This window comes from Haliotis rufescens, unplaced genomic scaffold, assembly GCF_023055435.1.
Source record: "Haliotis rufescens isolate VD_foot unplaced genomic scaffold, xgHalRufe1.0.p SCAF_5, whole genome shotgun sequence".
NCBI classification, from domain to species: Eukaryota; Metazoa; Mollusca; class Gastropoda; order Lepetellida; family Haliotidae; genus Haliotis; species Haliotis rufescens.
This window is the reverse complement of record NW_025964223.1, coordinates 16,201,669-16,229,089: the sequence shown is the minus strand read 5'-3', so window position 1 is coordinate 16,229,089 and position 27,421 is coordinate 16,201,669. Positions and strand designations below refer to the sequence as shown.

Here is a 27,421-nt window from a genome sequence, read left to right as displayed (position 1 = left end):
TAAATTGGAAAGGGATATTTGCATATTTAAAAACATTGTAAATATGTTTAGGTTTACAGCGTAAATATCTCTGTGCTATTAAATAGTATGGTCACAGATCATAAAAATGTACTATAGAATATACGAACAAATTGATCACATACAAATTTTCCCTGGCTTTTGAATATTTTACGCCTTCTTGATTATTGTGGATCGCGTTATCATTCTTCAATAATGCCTAAGTAAACAATGGTTACTATTGGGTAAAAGGTAAAAAAATATTCCACTCGGAACATGAACATTATATGAGTGAGTGAGTGAGTGAGTGAGTTGGGCTTAACGCCGCTTTTAACAGTTGCATCACGGCGTGTCAGCTTAATGAGGGAGGAAAGCCCGAAGTGATTCAGGTCTCAGACGTTTACCACTTCGGTGAAACCCACGAGCATGGGTATGATGCTGACAAACCTAGTAATATAATCGGGTCGAACCGGGATTCGGACCCACAATCATAGGATTATGGCGTACCCAAGGGACGCAACTCTGCACAGCGAATCGCGGTGCGACAGTAACTATCTACACATAGTCGTGTATAATTGCTATAAAGTCCTATTATCTTGTATTTCATTCTACATGTCCCGCTTTCCATTCAATATTAAATGACACTTGACTATTAAATGACTATTTATGAAGATATTCGCTTAAAATGTTTCCCATATTTAGACTTCATTACTGGTAATAATCGTAAAGACACACTGGTTAGAATGTTAAACTCTTCTGATGTAAACTGTCTTGAGAACCTAGCCAATTATGTTAAAGATGCTATCTTTCTTCGTTCTTGTTACCTGTAAATAATATTTCATGCAGCACTTGATGTGAAACTAAATTGTATATATCTGTACGTGGGCCTGAGGAGGCCTATTACCGAATAAACTGATTGATTGATTGAAATGACACTTGCGTAAATTATTTTCTTCCTACATATACTTCAATTCCACGTATTTATCTCGGTTCGTGAAAGATAGTTGACTACACCAGTGTGTGCTGTGTCTGTTCATTTCAACTCAGTTGAACAACTCAAGCCTACCTCTGTGACGGCCTACGTAAACGACACAACCACCATGACAGCATCCTGGGTAGCTCCATCTAACGCCATCATTACCGGGTACGAGGTGACTGTTACATCAGGGGGCATCACTCCGATCAGTGTGGACAGAGACATCAGGACCACGCCCATTACAGGCCTGACGCCGGGGAGATTGTACACTGTGTCTGTGAAGACAAAGATCACCTACCTGCAGGGACGTGACGAGATGACTGACGTTGTACCTGCAGCATCAGAGCGAACAAGTATGTATAGTTCACATTGACGTTTTTCTGTTCATTTGTGGTTGGAATACCACCTCACCTCACCTCACCTCACCTCACCTCACCTCACCTCACCTCATCTATCTTATTTGACAATTATTTGGTTCAAATAACAAGCATTTATGTGTGTCTGGTAAATCTGTTTCAACAACAATAAGTTGAGCTACGATATCGATGTATTTGCTACAATATTTCTCGCGGCTACAACTCTTCAGTTGGGGAACTATATATCAGTCTTGTTATGTGAGATAAAGTGTATTTGCATCAAAGGTGTTCGTCAAGGGTTATAACTTCTGTACCAGAGGGCTACACAAAGTACGTCATCTAAACTACCAGTTGTCGGACTTTCATTTTGTGAAAGCCTCAGTGGCTGAGTGGGTTAGATCGCTGACTTTGAGTGGGATTAGGTGCCTCCCTCTGGCAGTGTGGTATTAGACTTAACCCATAAACGTACTAGAATCTGTACTTTACTAAGAAAACGTTATCTCAAATATAACATTCGTTACATTTGACCACTTTCTAAATGACATTGTGTGTTCAAAACTTCCGGCTGTGGGAGCCGTGCCACTTTGCATTTGTCAGAGGGAAACACAAAGTACGTTATTTTGACTAACAGTTGTTTGACTTTCATTTTGTGGAAGCCTCGGCAGCTGAGTGGGTGAGGTGCCTCACTTTGGCATTGTGGCATTTTGTAGTACCAAACAGGTACTAGAATCTGTTCTTAACTGAGAAAGTGTTATCCCATATATAACATTATCAATTATTTACTGTTATAGAAAGGGTCACTAACTTTCTTTGAAGAAACAATAAGTGTAATTTGCTTTTAAAGCCGTTTTATTATACAATACAATAGTTTAGTTATATCACAGGGTGTGAGCTAAATATGACAGGAAGTCTGGAATGACGTATGCCATAGATACCTCATACTTTGGCAAAACCCAAGAGAACACGGAAATGGTGCTGACAAACCAAGAATCATAATTGGGGCAAATCTTGAATTCGAACCAATCCTGGGATTATGACGCGCCTAAGGTTCACAACTGCGTGGGTGCGTGCGTGCGTGCATGCGTGCGTGCGTGTGTGTGTATGAATGTATGCATTTCCTGGAAGTTATATCCGAAACTCACCAGCCTGCATCTTTTCATTCTGTTTCCTACCTGATCTTTCGCAAACTATATCGTCTTGTGTATTGGGAGATGTCATCATTGTAAGTTCTGTTCTGCCAGCAGCGTTATATTGAGGGTATGTGGGTGCTCCTTAACACACGTTCCCGCTGATGTACGGTGTTCGACAGGTATGGAGTGAGTGAGTGATTATGGTTTTAGCAACATTCCAGCAATATCACGGCGGGGATCCCAGAAATGGGCTGTACACATTGTACCCATGTCGGGAATCTAACCGGGTCTGCGGCAACGCTTTAACCACAAGGTTACCCGAGCGCCCCGGCAGGTTTGGATGTTGTATGGTCCCAGATATGTTCTGTCAGCGGGAGTTTGGGTGAGCGTGACGGCAAGGGCAACATGGATACGTTATCAATTCCTGGAGTATTTGGGAAGTGTGGGGTCTGGTATTGTCCTGTTGGAGCTGTATTCATTGTTTCTGTCTCCCGAGAATGGCAACCTTGTTACATTGAGCGTTCAAATTTCCACGGATGATGATGACAAGGCCCGTCTTTCTACCACCACAATTTCCGCCCCATGACGCCCCAGCACCCAAAAGGGTTAACTGCATGCCACAGCCAACCCTTCACCTCTCCGCTGATATACCCGTGTCGAACCATCAGGATAGAACAAGTTAAACCGGCTCTGGACCCTGGACAGTACCCTTGGTTAATCACGTCACTGCCCACTCACAGTTCGATACAACTGACGTCTATTTCGCCGGTGTTGACCGGTCAAGTCAATTCCTTGGTTGGATCTGTGAGCCCAAATTCCTGCAGCACGAAAACCTTTTGACACTTGCGACGTACCAGTCCCGGTAAATTCGATGATGTCACCACAATGAAGCGGTTGTGCAGATGTAACGAGCATATATGGCGGTCGTCTTGTAGGGTAGACACGTGGTCTACCGCTTGGGTGCCTGTACTTTGTGTGCCCAGTTTGGTGTAATTGCTGAAGTTGTATGACAATTGTCAGTCGGCTGCACCCGAACGTTCTTCCAACATAGAGCTGTGTAGCCCCCATCATAGACATCCCAACATCCCCCCTCTCTCCGCTCGGCTTATAACCTTGGCATGACTTTATTACTGTGATCTATTGGGAACCAACTGAATCCTTTTTATACCCTCTTTGCATTTTTATTTTGATATCGTGCTGTCATTACAAAATCTGCATTTTTCTCAAAATGTACAGACCTCTAAGAGTCAGTTGGTGGGTGTGTTTGATCAATCGATTTCTACCTGTTAAATTGAGTTTCGTTTCCCAGGTATTACATCTATTCACAATCTAACAATGTATATTTTCGTTTGATCGGCAGTTTATATTATACAGATCTGTAAATGTCCCTTCATAGATTATACATGTTGTAAATGGTATACCCGCTTAAAGTATTTAGTGTAGTGTATGTAAAATAACTTTAAACTGTTGTTTCCCTGCTTGAAGACGCACCCCAACCACATTCTTGTGAAAACGCATTCCAACCTCAGTGACTATCGCTATCCACCAGACGTGTGAAATATAAGTGAGTGAGTGAGTTGTGTTTAACGCCGCTTTTAACAGTATTCCAGTTATATCACGGCGAGTCAGCTTAATGTGGGTGGAAAGCCCGAAGTGATGCAGGTCTCAGACGTTTACCACATCGGTGAAACCAACGAGCACGGGTATGGTGCTGACAAACCTAGAAACATAATCGGGCCGAACCGGGATTCGAACCCACAATCATAGGTTTCTGGCGTGCCCAAGGGACGAAAAACTCTGCACAGCGAATCGCGGCGCCTTACACGACTGGGCCACCCGTGCCCCCTGTGAAATAATAAAATCTGCAATTATTTTCCAGTGACCTGAAGTTGGGCACGAGAATGAAACAAGTGTTATAAGGAAGGGGTTACACTTGCGTCACATCGAAAACAGCTGTCCAAAAAATAATTCCTGCTCGTTATCTTGGCCTTCGCCAAACGTGTCTGGTAACAATAGCGTCGATATGACTCGATACTTGAGCGTATTACAATTGAAACTTTTATCAGGATTTTGTCACCTGTAGAATATGATTTTCCGGAGGAATTATGTAGTAAAACAATTCGAAGACGTATTTTTTTACTACTGATATGCTGCATGTGAGTAAAACAACTATAAAATCATCACAGATTCAGATTTCCTGGAAATGATGATCACGTGATTTATGGGTACAAGGGCTGCTGAATACGGGTTTAACGCCAGATACCTTGTTACACTTATTATACTTTCTCGCCCTGTATTCTCGAGACGCATAATGCATGCCTCCGAAACCACCGTCTCCTCCTTGCAGAAAAAAATGCATGCTTTGAAGCCGTGACCGACAACGTATTATGTCTCTAACAAAAATCCATCCCGATCGAAATCACAGAACAGAATTCTTATTATCCGCTTCATCCATTTATTAGGAAAGAGAACAATCTTAAGACGCTGAAGGGAAAAGGAAAGGTTTAAAATGGTATGGGTTACTCGGCATTGTACCAACTGACCAAATTGTATAAAGCACCATCTGTTTGTAAATAGACAGACAGACAGACAGACATTTTTGTTCTCACCTACATACAATCCTTACAAATACAAAATATGATAACATATACAGTGTATAGAGCTACCCTGACTGTGTTATGATAGACGTGTACCATGCGGTGATATTGCTGGAATATTGCTAAAAGCGGTGTAAAACCATACTCACTCACTCACTATGAGCGACGTAAAAGTCAGTGAAAGTTTATGTAAACATAAATAGGTACAGATGACAGATTAAATACCATTAACTATATAAAATATCGTTTTTGCGTGGTAGAGTTAAAAAGCAGGTTTGGGCAGTGTAAATTCATTGTGTTTAAAAAGTACACATCAGTTAATTTATCACTGTCACACAAATCTTAAAATATTAGGATAGCTGAAACCGACGCTTCCACACAAGACCTCACGCATATCATCATACAAAGGGCAAAGTGACAATAGAGTCTCAATGGCTTCAGTACACCCAAAACACACTTCATGCCACATCTAAGCGAAACGATATGAACGGACATATACATGCTAACATACATCTCACATCCCTACACATCTTTAAATATTCCTGCACGTGCGAAGCTTATTTCTTCCCGTTTTTCCGACTGGCTTACATAGTAAGTCATACCAATCGGACACATACGTTTTCATACAAATATCCTGTTCACTATTACACACTTTTTGACACACGTTCGTCATTTTCTGAAACATTCACATTCCACTCACTTAATTTTACCATTACACGAACATTCTTCTTTTTCTAATCGTCTATTATCATACTGTTCTGGCCATTTAAAAAACACGCTTATTTAATCTAAAAGGCACCTTATGGAAAAATACAATGTGGCGCGGCTGTCATAGCAACATTCTGCACAAAAGTTAGATTCGGTGTGTTGGCTGTTCAGGATTTATAACTTGGTACAGTCATTAATTGTATGTATCACAAATTATGTCGGGTAAAAATTTAATAAGAAGCTTTAGGCGTTTTCGCACATAATATTATCATCATTGCAATCATTCGAAATATAGTGTCTGTAATCAGTTGAATATCAAATTTGTCTATCACGTGCTCTCTGTACGTGAATCAAACTGTACTCTGACATTACACACAGTTATGGAAGCCGTAAAGATATTTATGAATTGATAATTGAAAAATATTAAATATATTTCCAATAGTCTGAGTTATCAAATTAGCAGGTATATTGTGAGCTATGACGTTTTCCAGATGACCTTTTCGTGTCTGTTCACAAGGCATTATCTTGAAAAATAGATCAGGGAAAACGTCTGTGGTATATGACAGTCAATAGAATAAGAGGTCATTCCCCAAAACGTATTACAAATTAATCTGACACCTTATAAGAAAAAATTTCAAAACATGTTACTTGCAGTTGATGGGCATATGTCTTTACAACACAACTGGTCTGACATTGCCTAACCCTTCATATTTTACATAATATAAGTAAGTGGGGCGGTCGGGTAGCCGAGTGGTTAAAGCGTTCGCTCGTCATGGCGAAGACCCGGGTTCAATTCCCAACATGGGTACAATGTGTGAAGCCCGTTTCTGGTGTCCCCCGCCGTGATATAGCTGGAATATTGCTAAAAACGGCGCAAAAACATACTCACTCACTCACTAATCTAAGTAAGCTCCTGTTTCCGCGGTTCCGTGTATACCGTTTACTAACAAACACTGTGTGTGGTAATCTAACTGTTAAAAAAATAAGTACATAAAATATATTAGGAGAGCGCTGAACATTTGTCTTTCTTCGCAATATGATTTGACGAAAGTATATAAATTTGCGTATGAAAATGAGGCCTCAGATCCAGTGTACAGGAGCGTACTGTTTACTGCGATCGATACATCATTTTAAGCTCTTCGTCAAGTAAAACATGCACCTGTGCTTGATCTCTAGCAGATTTAGCTGGATATTTAATCTTAAGGACACAATGATTAATTAAATGCATTTGACCGGAAACACATTGACTACGGTACATAGTCAAGGAATAACAAAACATGAGCATACATATCAGTCATGTATTGGAAATCAGGAAAGTCAAAGAATATGCTCCGGGATGACAAGTACATGTTATAAATGGGGGATGTAAAATGTACCTCAACTCGGTACATGGCAAAAGCATTTATCATTAATCGTTAAATAATTTAGCTTGTCGTCGTCTGGTAAAAACCCATACAAGTCGGTTAGCCGGTCTATATGGATGTCATGATGTCATAGCTTTTGATTTGACGTCACTTGCATCTCATGTCATGATCCTGTCTCCATTTGAATTAACGATGGCGGTCACAAGATGGATGAAATCGCTTTTGTCACTTGTCACCTATTGTGAATGATAAATTCATTACATGTGTCACCAGCAGAGTGAGGGGCGGTCGGGTAGCCTATTGGTTAAAGCGTTCGCTCGTCGTGCCGAAGACCCGGTTTCGATTCCCGACCTGGGTACAACGTGTGAAGCCCATTTCTGGTGTCCCTCGCCGTGATATTGCTGGAATATTGCTAAAAGCGGCGTTAAACCATACTCACTCACTCACTCACTCACTCACTCACCAGCAGAGTGTACGGGATTTTATAAGCTGAACGTTTGTGTACCCATCGACATTCGGCCTCGTTCTGTACAAACCCGAACTCTCATCCATATAAAGGTGATTATTTCCACACGTGTTTAAGGTCACAGGTGGCAAACAGGTGAATACGTACATTGAGAAAAGTGGCTCTTGGGCATTCAATCTAGACTATATACCACAACCAGAAATCAAAGCGGGACGATATAAGTTCTCTTTTAACTCATTTCAAATCAGTACTGATTGTAACGTCACTGCTGATCACACTTAATCAGTAAGTGGCGTCATGTTATTGAGGAGACGTTTTCCGAGCGCAAGCGTTTATAACTGTAGAATATTGCCACTGTGCCATCACATGTATGTCGTTATTTCAGCACCCGCGGCCATCGTGGAGCTGGATAGCAAAACCAACAGGACAGCTCCAGATATCACCATTGTGTTTTCCAAGGCTGAGGGGGATGCAGACAAGTACATTGTGACACTCAGTAGGCGGGATGGAGATACATATAACCAAAGACATGAACCTCCCCACGGCAGTGGACAGGACCTCATCTCTGTCGTCTTCACTGGTGTTGTCCCAGCTGTGTCGTACACCCTGACCATAAAAACACAGAGTGGGAACCTCTTTAGTTCACCATTTACCACTGTGATACTGGTACAAGCAAAACGTAAGTATCTTGTCTTTTAAGCAAAGTTCATTTCACACGTTAAAATACCTATTTGATACGTTTACGATTTAGCGGAAGAACAAATACAATTTCTAAGTGTTTGTTCTCAAAAGCCTGAAAACAAAATATAATACATATTTTAGTTTGGGACGTTAATTCAATACAACGTATCAAAAGAAAGAAATGCCACCCATATCAATAGTCTTCTATACTTCATTAAATATGTATGTCGTTATCATGCTTATTACCACAGACATCGCCATTCACTGCATTTGAGTAATGTTGATCAAATCGGTCATTCATGTTAGTTCATTTTCACAAACCTTGACAGTGTAATGTATAATGGAAACATTTAATTGTATCACAGCGATTCAATGATATTTGGCATCAGGTTATAGAATTTTAGTTTTTGATATTTCATATTGTATTAGTGATGCTACAGAAGAAGTGACAAATTACTCTTTGTGAGATATTGATCATGTCCGAAGAGTTTCATTCTATCCATATAGAATATGAACCTTCAAATTTCTTTACTCCACTACGTTGTCTTCAGCTGCCGGAAGCGTTACCAATCTGACGTCGTTTGACAACACTTCCCGCTCTATTGCTGTGGAATGGAGCAGACCACTCAACCCTAACGGGAATATCTTTGAGTACATTGTCGACGTGAAAACAGGCTCTCCTTCAAAGTGTGTGAAGCGGGTCATCGTCAACTGCACTGAATGTAGCAGAAATATGGTAAACTACTTATACAAACTTTATTCAGCAAAATCCACGGATATGTCCAGCAATTTATTCAACATTCGTTCGTTTAATAATCAAACAAACTGACTAATTAATTCATATATATTCGTCCTTTTAATAGTGAAGGTTTGCAAGTACAGAGCGCCAAGAGCTTGAAAGCCACTTTCAACAGTCAAACCAGTTATATAACAGAGGTCAGAGTTTATGTGGGAAACAATACTACAGTGAATCACGCCGATTTGGTTAGGCCCATGTGCAAGTTAATACGAATATCTGATTTTAAGCCCACGACCAGCGGGACCAGATAACAGGAATTCTACACAGCGACAAGTGTTTCCTTTCACGGTACCCCTTACACACAGTAGTGCAATGGAAACATCTGGAACTTTAATTTTAAAAACGTCTTTTTGACGTCATACCGAAGCAACGTATTTGATTAGGATCTCGGTAAGTGCGAATGCAGTAGATTCTTTGTCATACCAGTCGAAAGATCTGTTTACGCATGTTCATGTTATTGGTTCTTAAAGCTGATTGGTGATGATTCCAGGGGCCTCGTTCCGCTGAGGATCCTCGCGCTCAAGTATGTCTAATTGTATGAGAGTTGCTATCTCGTTACGCCAAGATGTCTTTGGGGAATGGCCCCAGGTATTCATAAAACAAGTATTAACCCATCGATTGTAAGTGTCGGGTTCACAATAACGGTTAAAGTTTGGAAGGGCAAATGGCATAAAACTTATTACTGACCTGTTAATTCTGCAGATGAGATCACATTGTTTACTATCACAGTCAAATGAGTTCCATCATGTTCTACACTTGCGTAAATAGTTTTCTTAAGAGTAAACTCATGTAACCTGGACCATCTTTCTTCGATCATATCCTAATTAACATAAACACCAAAGAACGATTTCTTCAACGTTGACAATTCTTGACATCCAAAAATATCATCTCTGTCAACCATAGTTGTAACTGTCATCATATGTCTGTTAAAAGGGGAAAATGTAGACCAGAAACAAGAATTTGCCGTGAAACGTCGTTACATAAAAATGGTGAAGATTGGGGTTGATTTCGTAAAAGAACCATAATGGTATCCAGTTTCTCAGAAATCATAATAGAAAGTTGTCAACTGATATCTATTCAACAGGACTAAGGACTGCTCCTCAGTGTCAATTCTACGGGAGTGTAGTTGGGCCCCCTTGAATTTTTTTGTCTTAGTATCTCCTACGTAGGACTTAGTATCTCCAACGTAGGACTTACTATCTCCTACGTAGGACTTACTATATCTTACGTAAGACTTATTATTTCCTTTGTAGTTAGTTATTCTAGCCCACACTAAGTCCTACGTAGGAGATAGTAAGTCCTACGTAGAAGATAATAAGTCCTACGTAGGATATGATGTGGCATGTTATGGATGTTTTGCTGTTGCAGAAATTGGGTCACAGTCATGGCACGATGAGCACGTGAATTATCATCTTAAAAGATGAAACGTTGCCCAACACGTTGTGAAAATGGCACTCCGTGTGATGCAATGATGTTGTCTCACTAGTATTGACTCCGCAATGAACAATATGAAGTGCATTTCGGCCAGTCACCCCATACCAATATGGATCCACCCCCAAACGATCACGCTGTAAGATGTTGACGCCCATGAAACGCTCATCAGGATGTCTCTTAACTCGATTCCTTCGATCATGGAACTTCCTCGATTCGTCAGACACCATGACATTAGCCCAACATTATGCCAGTGTTGACGTTCCGTTCACCACTGACGCCTTTGATTCAATTTGCGCGTAGTAAGTTGTGGGATGATAAGTGGACGTCGTGCACAAACATGACATCTGTGCAGCCGATTTTGCGCCTTCTTGACATGTATTCTTAGACCAGTTACCTGTTGCAACCGGTCCTTATGTTATGGCAGTTTGCAACTGATTTATTAATTCCATCGTGCTAACTCAGCTGTCATGGGCGTCAAGAGCTGCGTCGATATTCGACGTTTTGTGTTTGTTGGTATCGGGCCCACAATCTGCTGATGACAATTTGAGAACAACATTCTGACGTGTGCCAACCTGCAACATGCCTATGACAGGTAAATGTTCAGCATGTTCCAAACATCGCATGATCAGTGCTCTCGCTTCCGTAATGATTAGATCTGTTTAATAAAGTGTTTTTGACCGTTTGGTTAAAAAAGAACAACACGCGTCTGCTTATAACCGAGTCTGAGTGACAATGGTAAATCTGGCATACCACTCATTGCAACTGCTGTCCGAGTTTACGTGCTTCTCGAATGTCTCACTGTTGTGTTTGGAAGCCTGATTCTTCGGAAAATCACGTATTTTCATTGCCAGACATTGGTGTATTTTCCTGTAGTTACACCTCAAAACAAAATACCCTCTCCAAAATACCCTCTCCTTTTTTGCATAGTAAATAAAGAAATGTTCTCAAGAATGACACAACACGATTTGTTTTAATGGTGACAGTTATAACGTCGATTTTATGACGTAGCAATGTAAAGGATGCTAATACCGTGAAAGGGTTTCGTGGGGTTATGCGGAGATACTTTGGGTCGTGTGATAGCTTTAAGTAAGTATTTGCATATCACGCACTTTCAACGGTGTATTTCTGTGAGTGGCTGTTGCCTTCTTGATTCCCCCTTCACAAGTAGAATCGGATATCCACGGGACTGTAGATATGATTTCACTTCTCCAACTCGACTGTTCCTTGTAGATTCATCCATTTGACACATTCGTGTGCATAGGCATATCTAAATTATATTGAATGCTTTTCTGGTATCATGACTCGGGTTGTACTTGCATCACCCTTGCGAGCTACAAGTAAGATAACCCCGAACCTCTTCCATTCAAGAAATGATGGTACAAGTGTCATCAGATTTGAAGGTGTTTATTCTGTATATGAAGGTTCTCATAAAGGGTAAAAGGCTGTAAGAAATACAAACACAAATGATTACTTAACCTGGTCGCTAGCATATAATATCATGTGTTTAACAAAAGGTGTCCACATTTTAAAATCATTACGGTAATTTGCTATTCAACAAAAATAACAACTTTTAGTCCACAATGCGCTAAAACAGACTTTAAAGACACACCTAAACAACGTAAGAAATATCCATTTACATATAACCTTATGCGACAATAAATTATAAGGGTAACTCAAACACATAAATTGAATGCGTCAGCATATTCAAAAACCGCGCGAAAACTTAGTCACATTACAAGGCTTGTCAAAGCGAATTCCCGACATATCATCCTATGACAGCCCAATTAAACTGTACACAAACAATCTTAACCATACTATCATAAATATACTGCCAATACTCACACTGTGGTGTGTCACAAGTGGTCAAAACCTAATTTTCCTGATTGCGAGAGCGAACGGCGTGGTTTGTCTCGGCTACCTTTACGCAACGACAAATTTGACTCGTGCACAGGAGAGTTCCAACAGCCAGGGAGCATACATTGCGGGAAACTGTTACGCTGTAACAGCACACGGGTGATACAAAAATGTAGGTATTGTTTGGTATCTGTTTGTGTACAGTAAACTTTCTGTGTCTAGACCACGTCTACATAGTTTTACCTTTGTTTAAAAATGAATTTTCAGACTAACAGGGGTGTTTGGAAACAAACTTAATTCATTGCATTCAAAGGGCCAAAACATAAAACGATTCTCAAGGAAACGTCGCTTATTTGATGAGTATGAGTATGAGGACGCTAGGTCCTGTTTTCTCCTTTTGTTTTCCAGAGTTCTTTCCAAATATCCAAAAACTAACTCAGCGTAAGTGGGTAACCAAGAAGGATAAAAGGGTATTTATGTACGAGAATTGCCACTATTTCATAGATAATCAATTCGTGTGTTTTCAATGCCATAGTTGTTTTATTAATGACGCCAATAACTGGAAGTTCTCTATTTATCCTTTATGATGGCAACAATGTTTTAATTTCATGTTGTTTATAAACGCAGTTTCCGTTTTAAAACTAGTTTTGAAGTGACAAATACTAAAAGGCATTGCTCGGGAGATTGATTAAAATTGAATTTCAAAATAAACAAGATATTTCAATATTTTCATTCTGTGCCATAATTAAGCATGGCAAACAGTTTACAAACAACACGGGCCGTTATCCGGCTGAAACATGCGGAATGTGTCTTTAACTATTCAGGAAAAGGTTCGACAAAAGTCATTTTAAGAAGAAATTTCAGACAATTGGAATGTGAGACGTTTTCTATAAGTTTAGCTAAAGCTTCAGGTATATCGAGGATCTGATATCGTTCAATAGCCACCAAACACCCACTGATTTACCCACCTGAACTAGAAATAAGGAAACCAGTGAGACCGCCTCATCTGTTTCATATTTAGATCTATGAATAACCATTCAGTGACAAAACACTCTCCACAAGACTGTATGATAAGAGGAATGACTTTCCAAGAATTAACTTTCCCTTTATATCGAACAATATGCCAGGAACTCCAGCCTTTGGTGTGTACATGTCACAACTCTTGAGATACAATTGAGCATGCGCTTTCTGCCAGGATTTCAAAGAGCATCATACAACTCTTGCTCAGAATACTCTTGCTCAGAAGTTGTTTGACCAAGGTTGCAACATTCAAGGCATCAGTAAACCTTTATGAATGTTTTATGATAGACATGTGGTGGACATTTCCAATTTTGACGCATCAGTGACAAATATATTTTTGGTAAAGATTTCTTATGAATATGGAAAGGGTTTGGCGCTTTTACACAAAGGACTGACATTTCGTACATTATTGCAGCACAAAATTACCCTATACGATGAGGTCACTTATATAGCCAACTTGTCTAGCAATGTATGCTGTCCTTATATTACGTGTCAGCAATGAATGCCTTGTTCTTAACATAGAGAAAATAATTAGGTCCCTCAAATATTGGTCTCAGTGTCATATCATTAGGCAGTTCTGTTTCAATATAGAAACTCTAGTAGTTTTCGCATTCATCTTTATTATCCCGACACTTGTGCACTTTAGGCAATCCACAAAAGTCTCTTTCTTTGCCGACGAAAATAGTGAGGTTTTCAAACACCTTTTCAGTGGTTCCATATAGTTATCTAGAAATGCAATAACTTTAGTCTGGTTCCAAAAAGAATCGTTTTCCATTCCCATATTTTCACACAACTTTCCATGATGCACTCCTGTGTCTTGCTGTTGATCTTGTAACATGTCTTGTTGTTAATTGTAATCCGTAATGTTTGCTATCTCTTCTATTTGGTTTGGTTTGGTTTGGTTTGTTGTCTCTGTTCTTCATTTCTCTCGTTCATCCTTGGTTTGGCTTCCGCCATTCACTTCTTTCTGAGGAATTATCTTGCCATCTGTTCTTCTTTCTATGCCACATTGTTGTAACACGTCCCATTTTAATTCTGGAAACCCAAAAGTCCAGAAACTCTACGGTCTTTTCCTAGTCTCGGTCAAAAGTGTTTACAAAAATAAGCATGCTGTTTTCATGGGAACATACTAAGGAAGAAAAAATGAAAAAGAAAAAGTTTAAAAATTCAATATTTACATAATCTCTCCCATGGGCCTGCCCAGGCCCATGGGCGAGAATATTTTTCTTTACTCATGTTTTTATTTCGCAAATACTTAACTTGTATTCCATCAAGTATCATACACAAAATTTAACTCATTTTAACTTAATTCAACGATTTTATAGCGATATTGAAATAGTTCGTCCATGGGCGAGAAAAAGGTTTGGCCCATTGGCGAGAATATTTTCCATTACACAAAACTTATGTGTTTGTTTCGCAAATATATTTTAATGCATTCCTTCACGTATCATGACACAAAATTTAACTCGTTTTAACTTAATTCAACGATTTTATAGCGATATTGAAATATTTCGCCAATGGGCGAGAAAAAGGTTTGGCCCATGGGCGAGCATATTTTCCTTTGCTCAGCAGTTTTAGTTTCGCAAATACATTAAGGGATTATAAGCATGACACATGATTCAACTCATTTTAAATTAATTCAACTAATTTTTGGCGTTATTAAAATATTTCGCCCATTTTTTCGTCAGTCCCTTTAAAGAATTAACTAATTGTTTACAAAGTATATTGTATCATGTGAAACACACTTTGTATTATATCATTACATTACTATTTTAAAAGGGCCTTTGGTTGGATGTTTCCTTTGCAGAAGTTTACAAATTTCACCTTTTTGACATATTGCAACGATCTTTAATGAACCTGGCCTTTTCTCTCAAAACGTTTTGACAGTTTATCATACAAATCCATGCACGTGTACACCAATTCATTGGCGTTATTTTCAACGAATTAAAGTTTAGTTTGTTTCTTTTTCACTTCCCATTTTATGTCTCGTTAATACATCACACTGGGAAATTAAGTGACACTAGATATGCAATGTACAGGTACACGTGCGCGTATTTTAATGGGAAAAAAACCGATTCGTCTTTCATTGCAGACCGTCTAGCTGAATATCTCACATTCTAACGAAATTTCGAAAAAATCATTTCATTATATGCGGTGCGATGTTTACAGGCGATTGAGTGAATATTATGACACTAAAGCAACTTGTAAATGCATTGTCACTTTTGGTATGAAAATGGTAACAGTTCAGAAAAAAAACAGCCTTCTTATGATAATTCTCATTAGTACGTTGTATCTAATTACAGTGTCGGCATTATTTACAGGTGATTCTACAATACCTGCTCTCGGTCAATTACGATCCAACACACCACGCGCGAATAAACAGTTATGCAGGTGTTGCTGTGGGCAAATACCTAGCCTGTATATGTATATTTTTTGTGGATACATATATTACATATTTCATATGTAGATATATTAAGCACAAAGACAAAAAAAAACACCCTGTCCGTAGGAGATATGTAATCGGTACACAAATATATTTGATGCGGTGTCAGCGTGGAAGGAGTTTGAATTACGTCCGCCACTGGCCACAGAGGTAATCCTCAAAGTATACTAGTAACAATCACAAAGGTCAATGCAGTACTAATTACCTAGTGACGCACGTAACAACGACTGTCACAATTTGTCTGCTACAGCTACTATGCCATCATCCCTGTCACAACTGGCATATTAACGGCTTATTCAAAATATTAATTGTAGAAACGTCGAGACTAACGTATGTCGTATACAGTCCTCATATTTGATTAAAAAAAGTAAATACGTCAACTGGGAATTCAACTGGATGTTACCTTCCTTATATCAGCTAATAGCCCTGTTTGTGAAAATATGTACCAGACATAAGATTTATAGACTAATAAAATCAATTGTAAGACCGCATAGACCATAAAACCGAATTAAATATGTCTTGGTATTATCTCTTGTGTATTAGATGATGGTAATGACCTGAAATGTTTTAACGTTAGATTAGGAAGGAGAGACATTAAAGTGTTTTATAATACTTGGGAACATGAGCAATAAGATGTAGCAACATAAACATGCATGGAATGGAATAGGGAAAATGGTGAAAACAAATTGAAAAGGATTTTAATACAAAATTATTGAATTAAATAACTTGCCTGAACACAAGGGGTACCCAAACTTGTTTGACAGTTATTCGGGTGTTGTAGACTGTCGAGTGGGACTCATGCGTGTACGTAGGGTACACATATCTATTGCAAGTTTTTGTACTCATACACTTTCTCTTTTTGTGTTGATATGATTTCTATTTTCTTACATGATATGATTTCATTTTTATATTTGGCTGCTCTGTTTATATATGTTGGAGTAGTTGTCTGTCCCTCATAAATTGGCATTGCTGCCTCGGTATTGCATCTCTTAACTACAGGAGATCTACAACATGTAGCGGATCTAACTGCAATTCTTGTTTTAACAAGCCCGGGTTTGACATTCCAGTAACTGGATTCAGGTCGATTGCAAGATATGCATACCTCGTCATAGTGATTGTTGTGAATTCCTCAAAGTTTTGTTTGTTTGTTAGTTGTTTAACGTCGCACTTAGCAATATTTCAGTATATGACGGCGGTCTGCAAATAATCGAGTCTGGACCAGACAATCCAGTGATTGATTGACATCATGTGCATCGATCCACGCAATTGGGATACGGTGACATGCATCAACCAGGTCAGCGAAAGTGACCACCCGATCCCGGTAGTCACCTCTTACGACAAGCGCTGTCGCCCTTTTACGGCAAGAATGGGTTGTTGAAGATCTGTTCTACCCCGGATCTTCACGGGTCCATTGACGCAGGGATTTGCGTAAAGTCATCCCGACAGCATACAATGCCTACTCAATGTATCCTCAAAGTAATATAGTACGGTACTTAGAGTACATGTGAGATTATACTCAGGTTAGGGAGATGTTTAATCTATATAACGTGTTATTATTCTACCTAACAATGTATTTAATGACATGAATGCAAAACAAACTCAACGGTTGAAAGGTTTCATTGAAAAAACTACCCCTGGTCTTGCCTAATAAAACAACTGCAACCTGACACAGATCAAACGCAACTTACAAACACAATCATAATCTGGTTAATCTCTATCACTCAACGAGTTCCAGCAGCTTATTCTGCCCACAGTATGACAGTATTGGGCAGCTCAGTAATTAGGAGGTAAGACCAGGCAGGTACACTGGTCACACTTGACTGGTCTGTCCGATGATTAGGTCGTCGGACAATTGGGAGTGATATTCTAATTTCATTCATAATACCACAACATTTAAGTACTCCTTGAAACTTTACAATCACTTCAATAGATTAAACGAGAACAAATGATATATTGCAGATTATTAAGTCATTTTCTCTTTTATCAGCCGCTACGTTTGTATCGTTTGCATTGTACAAAGAAATATTTCGTCTGTCCTTTTGCAGATTAAGCCTCAGAATGTGCTCATTCGAATTAGGAACGAAAATAATTGTTTCTCATGAGTATATATGATGCAGTTAAAAGTTACTTGTACACTGTAGATGTATTCACTTTAAAGTCGTATACGACCTTCGCGAGCGAGTTATATGATCCAGGTTAATTGGAACGAAGTCTAGAAAGGGTTATAAAGTTGTGTATTTGATAAAGTGTAGGTTTGTTAAATATGATTTTTTAATTCCTTTTATTTAAAATGTAAAAAAATAATTATGCGCTGAAAAATAGAGCTGACTTGATGGGAGATATGGCGTTAGCCACCTGAGATTGTCTTGTGGACACGGTTTAACCTTACTGTGCCCTCACCCTGGTTGTTGTCGTTGTTATAAGGGATTGGGAGCTACAGCTCATTGCATTTTTGGTTACAGTCTGTCTCACTAAAGTGGACATGTGCAGGTGAACTCTGTTCAATTAGTATATGAAATGCCCCAAAATGTGAACTCCAGACAATAATAACCTGAGAGTGAATCCACGTGCGTCTGCCTTCCCCTCGTTCACCTGAAATTCAATGACAATGTTGCTGAACAGTTGAATCTGATGGACGTATTGTGCAGAACCTGTTTGACACTATTGGTTCCAGGACCACTAACACTGGGAAGAGTGGCACTCTGAGCTGAAAAAAGTTTGGTCCTAACCACCCTAACATCTACAAGTTTTTAAGCTTTTTGACATCTTTAAGAAGGAAGTAATAGTCCTATGCTGAGACCTTTCTCAAAATTCAGGCCGGTAGCAGGCTGCCAACAAATAAGGGAAAATATCGCAACCTCGACACAAGTGTGCCGATGCTGTATCTCAACCGTGTTGGCCTGAACAATTAAACATGCTAATTAAACCCATAATCGTATAATTATTTTTAATAGAAACCGTATCTTAGTTTGTTCTTGCACTGTATCATATCGTGTATTTCATCTGTATATGTGTAATGTGTATATGTATAAATGACTACACTTTTACCGCATATTCTGCAACAGACAATAATTTATCACCTTATAATTGTCTCTCCATTTACAATGGCTGACTGCACTAATACCCTTTTAACAGTGGAGACCGATTTCAGTATACATGTAGCTAAATCTGCAAATAGGGCACTTGGTGTTATAATTTGTAAATTCAAAGCAGCTGGTGGTTTAGCTTATAACATTTTTACAACTTTGTACAATAACTTGGTCCAGCCTATCTTATCTTATGGATCGGCAATTTGGGGAACTAAGGAATTTAGCTGTATAAATGCTGTCCAAAACCGAGCGTGTAGATTCTTCTTAGCAGTCGGTAGAAAGACCTCAAATTTGGCTCTCCGTGGTGAAATGGGCTGGACATCCTCATTTACAAAACAAAAAAAATGAAGTTCTTCGGTTCTGGCGCAGTTTGCATGCTGCGGATCAATCCCGAATGCTGAGTATTATTTGCAGATGGTCAGTAAAATTCCGTAGATCCTGGAATAATACAGTTTTCAACTACTTTGTCAGTTTACATTTAACAATTTATGATCTAAGTAATATTTCTACTGAAGAGTTTAACTTGTCTAAAGTATGTCTGTTATCCTTAGACCATTCTGATTGGTTACATGGACTCTGGAACGATACGGGCCAGGTAAATGGTAATAAGTTACGTACATACAGATTATTTAAAGATTCTTTATCAGTAGAACCCTATGTCAGTTTATTGATGAACAGATGTCAGCGCAGTATATTAAGTAAGTTTCGCTGCGGCTCACTGCCATTAGAAATAGAATTGGGAAGATTCACCCACCCGAAAACACCGCTTATTGAACGTATGTGTAAATTCGGTAATTGCAATGCTGTTGAGGATGAAATACACTTTTTTGCTGAATGTTCTCTCTATACAGATTTACGCTACGATTTATGTATGAGCGAAGACAACTATGTCTTTCGTCTCTACCAACCTAGTTCCATGTATCTTAGTATCAGAATGTTCTGATAACTGGTGATAACTCATTTTTATGTATATGTATGTACTGTGATATTTCTCATTTTTACTTATATGTATGTGACGTCCTGCGTGTCTCGTAGGCCATAATGGCTGGACACTGTACACACTATTTGTGTATTTTTATTGTCACTGCTGTACAGTGTGTGACACGAAAATAAAATAATTTTCTTCTTCTTCTTCTTCTTCATGTAGGCTTTAATTCAAAAAGGAATATGCAGGAATTTATGTGTAACAATTAACTGTGTACTAATTACAGGTTTGAATGTTTTGAATGAATGAATCAGTTTTGCGTTCTGAGATACAGTGATGTAAGCTTCTTCTACAATTAACAATAAATGTATATAATAAAATACAGAACTCTCTGCCGGAATTTTTCGTGGAAATCATTCGATCAAGTATAAATGATTCCGTGACAAGACAAATCAACTGTTTATACCCGAAAAAAGAAACTGGCTTATTTTAGGAACAGTGCTATATCAGGACATTTGAAATTTCTAACCAGGCAGATACATTAGAGACAGTGACTAGACTACATTTACGTAATCCGTACCAATCAGAGGTGTAAAATAACTGAAAATCAAATCGGAGACCTACCAAGTTTACCAAGTTTTATTATTACTATATTTATTTCAATGCAAATACTTTAGTGGTACATTTTTCAGAGGAGAGGGCATACACACAAGTATATTGCTTCCGTGTGTGAATGCAGGTAATACTTGGCATCTCAGTTCTCAGTTTTATACCGGTTGTATATCTGAATTTGTATATGGAACCATGTGTAGTTTCGCAAATACATTAAGGGATTATAAGCATGACACATGATTCAACTCATTTTAAATTAATTCAACTAATTTTTGGCGTTATTAAAATATTTCGCCCATTTTTTCGTCAGTCCCTTTAAAGAATTAACTAATTGGTTACAAAGTATATTGTATCATGTGAAACACACTTTGTATTATATCATTACATTACTATTTTAAAAGGGCCTTTGGTTGGATGTTTCCTTTGCAGAAGTTTACAAATTTCACCTTTTTGACATATTGCAACGATCTTTAATGAACCTGGCCTTTTCTCTCAAAACGTTTTGACAGTTTATCATACAAATCCATGCACGTGTACACCAATTCATTGGCGTTATTTTCAACGAATTAAAGTTAAGTTTGTTTCTTTTTCACTTCCCATTTTATGTCTCGTTAATACATCACACTGGGAAATTAAGTGACACTAGATATGCAATGTACAGGTACACGTGCGCGTATTTTAATGGGAAAAAAACCGATTCGTCTTTCATTGCAGACCGTCTAGCTGAATATCTCACATTCTAACGAAATTTCGAAAAAATCATTTCATTATATGCGGTGCGATGTTTACAGGCGATTGAGTGAATATTATGACACTAAAGCAACTTGTAAATGCATTGTCACTTTTGGTATGAAAATGGTAACAGTTCAGAAAAAAACCAGCCTTCTTATGATAATTCTCATTAGTACGTTGTATCTAATTACAGTGTCGGCATTATTTACAGGTGATTCTACAATACCTGCTCTCGGTCAATTACGATCCAACACACCACGCGCGAATAAACAGTTATGCAGGTGTTGCTGTGGGCAAATACCTAGCCTGTATATGTATATTTTTTGTGGATACATATATTACATATTTCATATGTAGATATATTAAGCACAAACACAAAAAAAAAAACCTGTCCGTAGGAGATATGTAATCGGTACACAAATATATTTGATGCGGTGTCAGTGTGGAAGGAGTTTGAATTACGTCCGCCACTGGCCACAGAGGTAATCCTCAAAGTATACTAGTAACAATCACAAAGGTCAATGCAGTACTAATTACCTAGTGACGCACGTAACAACGACTGTCACAATTTGTCTGCTACAGCTACTATGCCATCATCCCTGTCACAACTGGCATATTAACGGCTTATTCAAAATATTAATTGTAGAAACGTCGAGACTAACGTATGTCGTATACAGTCCTCATATTTGATTTAAAAAAGTAAATACGACAACTGGGAATTCAACTGGATGTTACCTTCCTTATATCAGCTAATAGCCCTGTTTGTGAAAATATGTACCAGACATAAGATTTATAGACTAATAAAATCAATTGTAAGACCGCATAGACCATAAAACCGAATTAAATATGTCTTGGTATTATCTCTTGTGTATTAGATGATGGTAATGACCTGAAATGTTTTAACGTTAGATTAGGAAGGAGAGACATTAAAGTGTTTTATAATACTTGGGAACATGAGCAATAAGATGTAGCAACATAAACATGCATGGAATGGAATAGGGAAAATGGTGAAAACAAATTGAAAAGGATTTTAATACAAAATTATTGAATTAAATAACTTGCCTGAACACAAGGGGTACCCAAACTTGTTTGACAGTTATTCGGGTGTTGTAGACTGTCGAATGGGACTCATGCGTGTACGTAGGGTACACATATCTATTGCAAGTTTTTGTACTCATACACTTTCTCTTTTTGTGTTGATATGATTTCTATTTTCTTACATGATATGATTTCATTTTTATATTTGGCTGCTCTGTTTATATATGTTGGAGTAGTTGTCTGTCCCTCATAAATTGGCATTGCTGCCTCGGTATTGCATCTCTTAACTACAGGAGATCTACAACATGTAGCGGATCTAACTGCAATTCTTGTTTTAACAAGCCCGGGTTTGACATTCCAGTAACTGGATTCAGGTCGATTGCAAGATATGCATACCTCGTCATAGTGATTGTTGTGAATTCCTCAAAGTTTTGTTTGTTTGTTAGTTGTTTAACGTCGCACTTAGCAATATTTCAGTATATGACGGCGGTCTGCAAATAATCGAGTCTGGACCAGACAATCCAGTGATTGATTGACATCATGTGCATCGATCCACGCAATTGGGATACGGTGACATGCATCAACCAGGTCAGCGAAAGTGACCACCCGATCCCGGTAGTCACCTCTTACGACAAGCGCTGTCGCCCTTTTACGGCAAGAATGGGTTGTTGAAGATCTGTTCTACCCCGGATCTTCACGGGTCCATTGACGCAGGGATTTGCGTAAAGTCATCCCGACAGCATACAATGCCTACTCGAGAGAGAATTAGGAGATTTTACGACCGCTTCAGCCGTCGGCTATTTCGCAGTCGGGGCCAGGCGGGTTTAATGTAAACAATCAATAATGGGAAATAAAGGTATAATCGGCTGGCCCAAAAAACTGTAATTAAAAGGAGAAAAGCGAGAAAAAGAAAGCTGTAAAGTTGGTGAGAGAGATAAGACAGTTTAGTGGGGGGATATGCCGCTGTAGGAAACCTATATTACTTGGGAAACTAATGGGAGAGACAGATACTGGAAGAATCAGTTAGGCTGATATACTAGTGTAGTGGTATCACTATTTAACAATAAGTTGTAAAAATGTAGGGGGGGAAGTAACCTAATCTATCAGTAAAAAAGAAATAAAAAGGGACTCTTGGTTATTTACGTTGTGTGGGGGGGGGGGGGGGGGGGGGGTCAGGCTTGTGTGGGGGGGTGCGTGTCTGGAGCGAGTTGGCTGGGCTTGGGTAGATGGCTGGTTAAATGAACATGGTATTGTGTGTCTGGTTATGAAAGAAGTTGCCGTGAGCGTGTATGGAGCTAGCTGACTGGGCTTGGGTATATGGCTGGTTAAGTGAACATATAAATGAGTGGCTGGTTATGGGAGAATTTGTCGCGCGGACGTCGGAGAAGACAATCCGTGCTGAGAATTTGGATCCCGATCCTAAATTGTAGAAATGGTGATTTGGTGATAGCTGTTATTTACTAAGATTTGTTTGGGATAATTCTAAAGTCTGTGGATTAAGTTTGTTGATTTGAGAAATTTGGCTATATGGGTGAATTTAGTAGGGTTTTCAGTCGGGTTTATTAAAAGAAGAATGTTGTTTCTATAGTGGGGGGGGAGAGAGTTATATAGATGTTTTTGTTGGGTTTTGTAGTGTTTGCAATGGTTAAAAATGTGATCTAGGTTTTCTGGTATATTACAGTGGATACAGTTTGGGTGGGGGTGTCTGTTTTGTTTGTGTAGAGTTTCATTTATGTTGATTTGGCCGCTGAATATTCTATTAATGATTTTTTCCGTGATAATTGACTTTGTAAAGTTTCGACATTTAGTAACTGGTTTAATGAAAAGTGATTTGGTCCAGTTGGACTTTGAATTTTGAATATTACTTTGGAAATTTTGACTATTTATGTTTTTTCTGATTAATGATTTGACTTCGGCCTTACTTGTATTGAAGTTAATGGAGGGTGATGGGTGTGTGGTTGCTAATTTTGCTGCTGTATCTGCTAAGTGATTTCCTTGTATTCCTATGTGTGCAGGTGCCCAAAGTAATGTGATTGTTTTGTTTGTTGCTGTGATATTGTTATGAATGAGTATTATGTTGTTAATAATATCTTGGCGTGTTTTAGATGTTTTGTTGTGTATTTGGGATAGGGAGCCTAATGAGTCTGAAATAATTAAGAAATTTGTGTCCTTGGATTGTTTAATGTAATGGTAGGCACATTGGATGGCGAGAAGTTCTGCTGTAATAGTGTGTGAATAATTAGTATAATGAAAATTTGTAGTAATGGGAGCTGGTTGGGTAACTTGTATTCCTAGTCCTGTAATGTTGTTGTTGTTTTGGGAGGCGTCAGTGTATATATGTGAGTGATTAGGCCAGTTTTGATGTATGTATTGGTTTGTTATTTGTAGTTTGTCTTGTTTTGTAAGGTCGGTTTGTGAAATAAAGAGTTTATGTAGTGAACAGTCAGTGCTTGGTGCCGGTATGTCATTTATATAGGTATGGATGGGGGGAGAGTGTTTGATATGTTCAAGATTGTGGGTTTTAATAAGTTTGTATAGGTGGGTGATGTAGGGGGCTAGGTTGTTGTTGTTTTTAAACTTTTTGAGTGTTGCAGGTCTAAGATGTTTGTATTTGTCTGTAATTTGTTTGAATATAGGGTTGTGTTGGGCCCCAGCCCAGTAATTTAGTGTAGTTTGGTCACGTCTAAGCTTAATCGATATGTTACCTGATATTAATAATAGTGATATGAGAGAGGCACCGGTTCTGGTCCCCAGGGCTGTTTTTAGGGCCTTATATTGTATGGAATTTAGTTTTTGGTTAAGTTTATCAGTGATTGAGTGGAGAACCGGGGCGGCGTAGTCAATTTTGGGTAGAATGAGTGATTTATATATGTTTAAAAGGGTTTGTTTGTCAGCTCCCCAATCGGAGCCGCTGATGGCTCTCATTAAGTTGAGATCTTTTTGACATGATGCGACCAAGTTATGAATATGGGGTGCCCATGTTAGTTGTTGGTCAAATGTTACTCCTAGGAATTTTGCTTCATTTTTGAATAGGATGGGTTCATTATTAAGTGTTAGTTTAGGTGTGTATTTTTGCATATGTTTATTTTTGAATAATAGTCCGATGGTTTTTTGTGTATTAATTTTGAAACCCCACTGGGAAGCCCAGTTTTGGATATGATTTAAAATAGGTTGAATCCTTTTTTGGATTTGATTTATTGATGTAGACGACGTCCAGAAAGATATATCATCAGCGAATTTAGCAGTTGTGGTGTTATTTAGGTTTAGGGGGAATATGTCGTCTATCATAAGATTAAACAGGGTTGGTGAGATAATGCTTCCCTGTGGGGTGCCATTTTCTAAAGGATGAAGATCTGAGAGGGAATTGTTTGTTTTGATTATAATATTTCTGTCAGTTAGAAAAGAGTGAATGAAATTTAGGATTCTACCATCTATGTCTTTTTCTCTAAGTTTTTGAATCAGGCCATTATGCCAAACCATGTCGAAAGCTTTACTAAAATCTATGAAGATGGCCAGAGTGTATTGTTTCTGGGCGAGTGCAGTTTTAACGTCGTGTTCCAAATGTAGGATATGGTCAAGTGTTTGTCGATTTGGTCTAAAGCCGCTCTGGTCCTCCTGTAGGAGGTCATGGGAAGAGATTTGGAATTTTAATCTATTATTAATAATGGATTCCATAATTTTGCAAATATGGGACGTGAGAGAGATAGGTCTATAGGAATCCGGATCTTTAAGGGGTTTCCCTGGTTTTAGAACCGGTACTACCTGGGCTGTTTTCCAGGATTTGGGGATGGCGCCAGAAGTCCAAATTTGGTTATAGAGTTGTAGTAAGAGTTTTTGAAATTTAAATGGGAGATGGTTAAGAATGACGTAGCTGATATTGTCCGGGCCTGTGGCTGGGGTAGTGTTTTTACTGTGTATAGCTGTTTGAAGTTCGTGTATGGTTATTATTTTGTTAAGTGCTTTGTGAGTATGGGGGGGCTAGGTGTGTAGATGGGGTGATTGTGGATTTTGTTTTGCATGCTTGGGGTGTGGTTGGTGGAGCTACTAGTGGCCGAGAAGTGAGCAGCCATGGCATTAGCCTTTTCTTTGTCTGTATTAAGATTAGGGAAGGTGGGAAATGAGTGAGCTTTTGAATTACCTTTAATAGATTTAAGTTTTTTCCATAGAATTTTGGTATTTTGTTTTCCCATTTTCAAGGTACTTGTAAATTGTTCCCAATGTTTTCTTTTGGCCGCTCTTATTAGTTGTTTAGTGGAGTTTCTAAGTGCTATGGCTAAGGGGATTTTAGTTTTATCCCGCTTAGCCTTGTTCAGGGCTTTTTTCCTTAACTTTCTAGAATTTTGAATGTCGGGGCTCCACCATGGGACGGATATGTGATTGGGGGATAACTTGATAGTGGGGATGCATTGGGTTGCTATTTTGTGTACTGTGTTAGTGAAATTAGTGTTAAATGTGTCATTGTCTTGATTGTGTATATTATGGATATCTGTTTGGTTACACAAGTTGTTGAATTGCGTCCAGTCTGCTTTTTTAAAATTGAAGATGAGTTTCTGGGGGGGGTGATCTGAAGGGGGGTGGGGAGGGGTGGGAGGGGGGATGGTACTGGGGGGGGTTATGGTTGTAGAAATTTTGATGGGGAGGTGGTCGCTACCCCAGGTATCTGGATAAACTTCCCAATTTAATTTAGATTGTAGATGGGGTGTACAGATGGAGAGGTCGATGGCAGTGGGGGATTGGAGGTGGTTAAGTGGAAATCTAGTGGGTTGGTTGTTGTTTAGACATATAAGGTTGTTAGTTTCGATCCAGTTGTTTACAAAGTTTCCATATTTATCAGTAAAGTTTTTTGTGCCCCACAGTGGGTGATGGGCGTTGAAATCACCAAGAAAAAGAGTGTTTTGATCAATAAATTTAGTTAATATGTCCAGGTCCTCAACTGATAGGGGTTTTTTCTTAGAGTGGTAGACATTTATAATAGTTATATTTGTTTTGTTGATAGTGGTTTTTATAGCCAGGCATTCCAAATTTGGGGTAGGGATCTCGATTATATCATAGTTAAGTTCTTGTTTAATAAAGATACCCAGCCCTCCATGAGGGGGGCCTGGGAGATTCAATGGACGTGGTCTGTCCTTCCGAATAAAAACATAGCCTGGTATTTTGAAGGCTTTTTTGGGTGAGATTTTAGTTTCCTGGATTGCAATTA

General features: G+C 38.7%; 1 protein-coding gene across 4 annotated transcripts in view; it reads left to right on the top strand.

Moving 5' to 3' along the window:
• The window catches only part of LOC124113286 (receptor-type tyrosine-protein phosphatase beta-like), a 128,332-nt gene that overhangs the window by 58,384 nt on the left and 42,527 nt on the right, over nucleotides 1-27,421 (top strand). For all 4 annotated transcript variants that reach the window (XM_048383898.1, XM_048383900.1, XM_048383899.1 and 1 more), the window contains 3 exons: nucleotides 1,045-1,326; nucleotides 7,980-8,273; nucleotides 8,827-9,011. In XM_048383898.1, the coding sequence (XP_048239855.1) occupies nucleotides 1,045-1,326; nucleotides 7,980-8,273; nucleotides 8,827-9,011 (761 nt within the window). The remainder of the gene's footprint in view (nucleotides 1-1,044; nucleotides 1,327-7,979; nucleotides 8,274-8,826; nucleotides 9,012-27,421) is intronic.